The sequence below is a fragment of the Lonchura striata genome, chromosome 7 (genome assembly GCF_046129695.1).
Source record: "Lonchura striata isolate bLonStr1 chromosome 7, bLonStr1.mat, whole genome shotgun sequence".
Lineage (NCBI taxonomy): Eukaryota > Metazoa > Chordata > Aves > Passeriformes > Estrildidae > Lonchura > Lonchura striata.
This window is the reverse complement of record NC_134609.1, coordinates 25,145,809-25,154,461: the sequence shown is the minus strand read 5'-3', so window position 1 is coordinate 25,154,461 and position 8,653 is coordinate 25,145,809. Positions and strand designations below refer to the sequence as shown.

The window sequence follows — 8,653 nt, the reverse complement described above, 5'->3', positions numbered from 1 at the left end:
GTTTACCTGACACAACAGGCACTGTGCCTGAAACAGAGATGTTGCCAGGCATTATCTTTTTTTTTTTTTTTTTCTAAACTAAACAGATGAAAATTTTAAAAATGCAGTGTGAAGAGGTGCTCTCTGAATCACATCTGGTGAGTATAGTCACAGAAAAGTGCAGGAATTTTGAGAGCTTACCAAAGAGCTTGAAAACTGGCCTTGAAATATGAGAGTCGAACAGAATCAATGAGCTCCTTCAGCAAAGGAGAGGTGAGAGCTCAGCCTATTACTCTGATAATCCCACAGAGAAATGGTGGCAGCTTTATTCCTGTGATCCTGTACTCCTGAGGCTCTTCTACAAGATGCACTTCCTTGGAAAATCTCTCTAGTGTGGTGTGTTCAGGATCAAAATGTTGATTCATGGGATAGGCAATCCTGCTGAGTTTTCTCTCTTTGCCCCCATGAAATATGCTCTGCTTCCACAATATTTCATCTCCTGAAATCCTAATCATTGCTTTCTCTGTGGTGAGATGGCTTAGTTCTGGGTCGCTTCTATAAAATTCTGAAGGACCAACTTGGATTTGTTAAGGCAGGGGAGCAAAGTGGGGATGTGCACTCCCTATTTCCACTGATGGAAAGGGATGACTGAACAGCAGCTCGGATTGCATGATTGTGCTCTTTCCAGTAATTCACATCTATGGTACAGCAAAGAAAAACAGACAAAACTGGTACAGGGATACACACACAATTCAATAAAAATGTTTCTAACTAACTCTAGAAACAGATCACTAACACACAAATAGATTTCTCCACTCTGCACAGCCTTTAATAGCACTCCCCAGAGAAATTAATTTCCTAGATAAACACATTTTTTTTTAAATAACACTAATTCTATTCTGACAATTTTTGTGTTTAAGTAGAAAATAGAACTGCTACATATTCATTAGACATGGATCAGCTCTAAGTGTTGTGCCATACCATTAATATTTATTTCAGTCTCTTTCTTCTCCTGTAAGAAGCAATACAATTTTTCAAACCATCAGTTCACATTAAAAAAATGGGAAAAAAACCCCAAAACATGATAGGTGAAAATGAAACACACAAGGCCTTAATTCAGTGAGTAATAACTTACATAATTTAATAAAACAGGACAGGAGTTTTCTCACTGAGGTCAAAAGAAATAATCACATGCTTTAAGTCAGCTCTGTACCCACAGACCTCGCTGCCATTTCTCTTTGATTCTTACTTGGAGAGGGGATTACTGGAAAATTGTTGTCCCCTGTTGCTGTCTCAATCTTTTGCTGGAATTTATCAGGACAACAGAATGAGACCCAGGGTCTTCTCCCAACATTCTGGTTTATTTGCAGCAGCAGCACTTATTACACACCAGCCTATGGCTGGGACAGATGAGGTGAACACAACGCTCCTTTCTGCCAGCCTTGGGAATCCTAAGCAGCAAATGAAGAGGTTAAAGCCAGGAATGTCTCTGTGTATGCAGCAGTTGGCTGAAATTAATCACCTGGACAAGAAATCAAGAGTCTGCCAGTGCCCTTTGTGAAATTAAGAGCAAGAAACTGTACACAAAGCAACTCAGCACAGCAGCAGCGAGGTTTAACGCAGCCTGGATGTTATTTTACCAAAAGAGCAAACTGCATAGCAAAGATTACTGAGAATTAGTCCTATTTTCTAAATACATTTGGTGTTTGTACAGAATGTTCCATTTCCACTGGGAATGCCTACTAGATACCTGCAGAACTTGAAACAGTTTTGTGATCCCCAGGACAGCCAGCTGCGGGAAATGATTTACTGTGAACACACCACTCACAAGAGGAAGTTATGCCAAGGATTTACTGTAATTTCATATAAGCAAAAGAAAACACTGCCTTTTGAAGGGCATCACAGAAAACTATCTTTTCAACTGCTGAAATGAAAATAAATGCCTTTTTTCACATCAGGACACAGTAACAACCTCTCAAGCATTTCCACATAAAAGCTTCTTAAGCTTTGAAATGGCATATTTAAGCTAATTGTTGTGTGCTAAAAGAAACAGAAAAGACAGTAAAAATTGTGTTCCTTTTCTTTACTTTTTCTCCATTATAACACTCAATGTCTTTTCTTACATAATTACCAAAACTGAGTTCATCTACTTTAAAAATATAAGAACTGAAATATGCATTTACCTTTTGCTGTTCCTTTTCTACCCCCCTCCTTTTAAGCTATAAAATCGTGTTCTGAAGCCACTAAAAGTAGAGTGACATCTGTGAAATGATGCATTTTGTTTCTAATGCATGCACTCAGCTGCAGATTTGACTTTGAAGCACTTAATTTTGAAATATCTAAAATAATCCCATGTCCCAGGAAAATGGCACTAAAGTATTCAGAACCTTCTTACAAAAGGCTCATGGTGAGAAAAGGTCCAGACACACCTCATCCTTTTCAGTTCTGCTTGTTACCAACTTTCCTGTCCCCCAGAAACCACACAGCCTCTTTGATCCATACAGCCCCAAGGCTCACATGTCCCCAGAGAGGAATTCAAAAGACAGGATAAGAAAAGTTTTAGGATGAACTGTCTCAGACAGTAGATAAGGTAATGGGATGCAGAGTGGAAAGGCCAGATACAGAGCTGTAGGCTAATATTAATATGTCTGGCAAGAAGAAAGCTATTTTGTGTTTATGTTTCAATTTCCATTGCCTCATTTTCTGTCCTCCTCATTCTGTTCCTGTTAACTTCTGGGCAAGCTGCACATTCCTTTAGAGCTCAGAGTTTGAGCAGAAGATTGCTCCAGCATCCACATGGAACAATGTGACATGGAGACGTTGGGGAGAGGCTGCAGCTTTGATTTAACCCACTTCTTGGAGCTAGAGGTGAGGAGGGATGAGGATTAAAGTCCCAGACATTCACATCCACAACAAAACCATAAGGGGCTTCTCAGGCAGCCATGCTAAGACTTTCTCTGAACCATGGCATTGTCTCCAACACTTCCCCAAAACAAGAATTGCAAAATATGGGGCTTTTTCTTGCAAAGTAGTCCTTTTCTTCTTGAGCACTGCAACCACTCACTGCCAGTTACCAACCTCTTGCTCTCCCTGTTTGCACCTGGATGATCTTAGCAGCTGATGGCAGACAGAGATGAGGCATCTCCTCACCCAGAGCAGACATAAGCATTGACATGATAAACCTGCTTGCCTCACATGCCTTCAACTATTGGTGATTTACTTAATCAGGCCTTACAAAGAAGACAATTAAACTCATGGCTATTAGAAACAATGACTGCTTTTTAATAGAGACAATATTTTTGCCCAGGCTGGCTGAATCTATTCACTGTCTCTGTGATGTCCCTCTGGCTGTATACTGCAGTCACACCCTCACTTTGCTTCTGTAAGGCCTTTTTAATTAAATTAACACGACTGCAAACTCACTCCTTGACTCTGCCAAGCAAACAGCATGACCCTGCTCATTAGAGCTGGGGAGCCATTCATGCACAGAGTAGCAAATTCACCATCTATTAAAATAAAAAAATAAGGTATCCCAAAACTGGAGGAGTTACTCAAAGTTTTACTTTGCTGGCAACAGAAATATATTATAAAGTGAAAAGAAAGGCAGCCAGCTAGGCAGAGACATTAAAGGCAGACAAATTCTGAAGCCCTTGTCAAATTCACAGAAGCAGCAGCAGCACTGGAGCACTCAGGGCCAGGCTATGGTACCACACTTCCACAGACTGAAGACAGCAAGACCACATGGAGGACAGACAATACTCAGCTCAAAAAGCAGGACACACTTTTGCATCAGGACTTTCCCCATGAACAACACTCGTTTAAGTGAGACAAATCTTTCAATCTGTGCCACAGGTATATTTTAAATGGTAAATCACAGACACATTTTCCGGCCAGAATACCATAAAATTCCTATTAACTACTACTGCTTCAGCTACAATCTCAGTACTAACTCTTCTAGTAATCTTAGAAATATTGTATACACATTTTTCCTCTTGAGATATCATGACTGTCAGTAACTGTGGTCCAGGATCATGGGTTATTTTCCTCTACCAAAAATACATTTTGCTGTGGATATAGCTCAATTCTGAAGTTTGGTAGCTCTGGAATGAGCATGTTAGTAAGAATAAGGAAGTTAAAATGAGTATTTCCCTAGGTTCCCATGGGAACACATCTCCAAATCTGGATAGTTTCAAGATACTGGTTTAAACACTTATTAAAGCATAACTAAAAAGGCTATTCCTGAAATTTTCAGTGGCTTCCCATTTACTATTCACTGGAACTACAGGCTCAAGGCACACAGAACCATTAAAGCATGGGGCAACTTGGGAAAAAGTATACAAGTGAGGCCCAGCACATTGGGAAAGCACTGGGAAAGAACCTGAGGAGTTGGAATGTTTGAACAGATATCTCAAGTGTTTAGGAATGGAATGGGAGTGACACTCACCATTTCCATTATGCTTATTGCATAATGTGTTCATGGCTTTATTGCACTCTTCACACTGTGTTTTCCAAGAACACTTCCTGCTGCCTGCCATGGGTTTGTCCAGCCACTCCCAACTGCAGCCAAACACACCTGCTACCCAGCTGCTAAGGGAAATTCCTTCTGTAGTTCAATAGGAGTTATGTGGGGGGAAGTTTGTCATTTATTTGAGAAAAAAGACATTCTGCCTTTATTTCTGATTCACTGGGGAAGAGGAGAGGATTCCAGGAAAAAAAGCTAAATTAGTGAAGGTGAATTAGTGGACTTGGCACTGCTGGGGTAGTGATCAAGCCTGATGGTCTTCAAGGTCTTTTCCAACCTGAATGATTCTGTGCAGATTCCTGAACATGAACAACTGTATTCCATCTCTCCCTGTGCTTTCCATATGCATCAGGACTTGCAGCATAAGCCACAACTTGTTCATGCCCACAAGATGCTTTTTCTAATTACCATTTCATTCTTCTCCAGTGACTAGACTATGGAGCAGATCCTGTCTTCTCAGGATCACAGATCCGTTAGCAATAATTACAACAGACCAATTGCAAGCTAACCAAAAAACTGATGGAAATAGAATTCTGTTGGAACTAAAAATATCAGGGCCTTTTAAATGGAATAGCAAGAAAGGCTTGGTGAGCATTAAACAAACAGATGAGATTAAGAATGTGTTAGACACTTACAACACTGTATCCAAATGTACCCTATTAATAGAGAGATTTCTCAATTGGACTGATTTTTAAATAAACAAATCCCTGAAGATGAAAGGAGAATAACAGAATTGTATCTACTGTGCTACTTTTCAAAAATCAGGAAGATAAAATGAGAACGTAATCTAGAAAACCATCGGGATAACATAAACTAGAAAAATACAGATTCAGACAGTAAGAGAAACTGTGTTCAATTAAAGTCTTTGATTATTCAAAATAAGTATACTGGAAAATGGAATTTTCTGCTTTATTTTTATTTCTTTAGGAAACAATCTCTTTCTTCTTTGTTTCTACCCAAAGTACCAGAAAACACACCCCAAAAAGAAACAAAAATCTCCCACTGTTACCTCACTGGACACAAGTTTTTCTCCCATCCCTGAAATCAGAATTTCTTGCATCCATTACTTCATCCATATTGTACTTTAAATATGCTGCTGCTATAGTGCTCTAACATTTCAATTTGCTTGTGCTATTTTCAACATAGGAAGAAAACTGAATAAAACATAGGAAGTTAACTGAATAAAACTAAGTCTATCCTCCTTCTAAACAAAACCTTCATTAATCTTGCACAGACTTCAGTTTCTTATTGTGCAGAAAACAAAAATAAATCCTAAAGATATCTCGAAGGGTATCCTGGAATGAGGAACTCCACTATATTTATTTTATTTCTTAGACTGAAAATAAGTTTGGAACCAAAGTTTAATTTACCACCTTTTTGTAAGATGCAGGCACAAACTAATTATCTTTAGGGATTGTATATACTTAAAACTATTCCCTTAGGCTGATATTTCAGACTTAAAATATTAGCATCCTTCATATACTGCATTCTAGGAACATTTGACTGGAGAATAATCTGCAAAGGAAAAACTATGGTAAAATGGATATATCCTGAAACTAATTTCAAGAAAGCAAGTTGCCACACCACATTCTTGGGTCCTTTAAACTATGAGAGTCTTCTCATCATGGTATTTCAGAATTTGATTGCCAGCTGCAAAGAAAAAGAAAATTCTTTTGAAGCATATTTATCAGACATTATTGTATATAATTTTTTTATTGATGAATTCTCAACAGCAGCCATCTTGTACCCTGAAAGTTCTTTAAAAGTCTATAAAAATTTGGCATCAGTTACAGTGTGCAAGAAGGAAAATAAACAATCAATAAACAGTTAGCACTGGATATTTTCAGTGCACATTCTAACCCCAGGAAACAAAAGAACCAATTCTCTTGTGTTACAGTTTGCCACCTTCCCAGCAGAGACCTGTAGATTTACACAGGAGGCGAGACAATACCAATCCAATCTTCAAACATCTCAATCATCCAGTCTTTTTCCTTGATCCAACTTATCACTTTTCCTCACAGATCACAGCAGTTTCACCAGGATGCTCTGTCTTCAGTTTTTTCCGAGCTGGCTCTCCCAGGAGCAGGGCTGTGCAGTGCTCCAAGGACTGGGCAATGTCATCAATTGTCCACTTGTCCTCGTGCAGGGCGTGCTCCTCCAGCGTGAACGGCCCCTGCTTGGTGCGCGTCAGCTCCTGCACCGAGGCACAGGTGGAGAGCTCTGCAGCAAAGGAGGAAAGAGGGATTGGACAAAGCACATGGATAAACTTCCAAAGTGTAACCACTTCCAGCTCACTTGAAATGTATTTTTGTACGTAGCCTTTTACATTATTCTGCTTTGTTTGACAAGGAAGGTCATGAAGATTTACAAAGATTTATCACCCGTTTATATTTTCTTAAATTTGACCCAAGGATCTCCTTTGATTTCAATAACTGTCCAGTGTAGTAAAGAGTTCAGAATCTGCCAGAAAGCTGTCAACAATTTTCCCAGATTTAGATCAGAATGGAAAGTGAGGAAAAAATGTCATAAGATGTAAGCAGAACACACTGCATTCTCAAGTGACCATGAACTATTTTTCTACACATTTTGAGGCCTTAGCACTTCTTGCCTTCAAAAGGTATTTTTAACATTTTTACCCTGTGCTGCCTACAAGTATAACAGAAACTAAGATAAGGAAAAATAAAAAAATATATACAATTGTTCTCCTATGTTAAATAAATACCAGCAGGACATAATTACTTATCAAGAAGCTACAAAACGTAACAGCAACAAGCACTGACTTGTAAGCATACAGGTACACTAAAATATTCTCTCCCATCCTTTGTGATGAAGGAAGGTTTTTATTTCATTTTAAATTTTTGGAAAGAAGCCAGTTACGGACAGACTTTATCTTGGTTTTCATTAAAGGGCTAAAGGCAGTAACAGAAACTTGGACTAGCCTAAGCACAAATAACAACATTGAAATTCATAGGGTTACCCCATATTACTTGCTTTCCTGCAAATGTAACATTTAAAAAAAAAAGTTAGAAATGGATTATCTATTCTCCATCATGCAGTTTGATAGATACAGAGCACAAGACAAATAACCCTGTGGGAAAGCAAAACTATTCACTGCTCAGGCAGAGGAGAAAGAAAACACTCGAAAAATCATCACCAGTGTGCAAGTCTTTCCAGCAGATAGGGTTTATTATGTACATAGTAATGTTCTGTGCAATCTGTTTTCAAAATGTGATGAATAATGTTTAAAAAGACAGTATCTTTCTTCTTCTCATCCTTAATCTGAGTTAGCTTTAACACATGAAAGAGGGAGGAAAAAAGTCCCCCCTTTGCCTTGCATTATCTTGCTCAGTGCTATTGCTTGCTCTATTTTTATCAGCCGGCCCCCAAGGTCCCTGGCAATTATTTAGCTATCATTCCCCCATGCCCCTAAGGAAATTACCTGAGTATATAAAAACAAGTGATAGCACTACAGTTCTGCAAAATAACACACAGGTCTAGTTACTTGAGATATACAAAATGACAAATTTTTTCCATAAACACACACTTGTTCCTTACGTTGTCATATTTTTTTTTTCATGCCTACCTTTGCCAATGTCATTGACCAGGCTCCTGACATAAAAGCCACCACCACATTCAACATCTGGAATGTTAAAAGTGACATGGTAAATTGCCAGTGCCATGTGAAATCTACTTTACATAGAAGCCATGCCCTGACATAAATGTAGAAATGTGCTAAGCAAACAACCCAGTGATAAAATATTTATAGGATGCAACATCAATTATTCATCCTGGAACATATGTGAGGGTGAAATTGCTAAGCTAGACAGGAGGGAAAGCAAATAAAATGGCAACTATACTAACTCACCAGAATTTAAGTACTGGCTATGGTATGTTAAGAAATGCTTCACTCCTAGTACTTTTAAGCATTTCAGTTGACTCCGTATTTCTAATTATAAAAGCAAGTTATTTCAAGTATAGCCTAAACTGACTGTCAGTGCTTTTCAAATACTGCAGACAGGCAGCTCCATTAAAATTTTAAAATTCACCTTTAACTTCCCCTGCTCTCTCAGCCCTTTCCTTCCCCCTCTGCCAGTGATCAGCTGCTTGTCAGCCAGCCATAAAGTAAGAGATGAAGTCACACAGCACTGAGTT

General features: G+C 38.7%; 1 protein-coding gene across 2 annotated transcripts in view; it reads right to left on the bottom strand.

The window, feature by feature from the left end:
* Nucleotides 1-782: 782 nt before the first annotated feature.
* The window catches only part of TRUB1 (TruB pseudouridine synthase family member 1), a 32,425-nt gene continuing 24,554 nt past the window's right edge, over nucleotides 783-8,653 (bottom strand). For both annotated transcript variants that reach the window (XM_031505282.2, XM_021525924.3), the window contains exons 7-8: nucleotides 8,085-8,141; nucleotides 783-6,721 (exon numbers count right to left, since the gene is read on the bottom strand). In XM_031505282.2, the coding sequence (XP_031361142.1) occupies nucleotides 6,507-6,721; nucleotides 8,085-8,141 (272 nt within the window). In that variant the 3' untranslated portion in view covers nucleotides 783-6,506. The remainder of the gene's footprint in view (nucleotides 6,722-8,084; nucleotides 8,142-8,653) is intronic.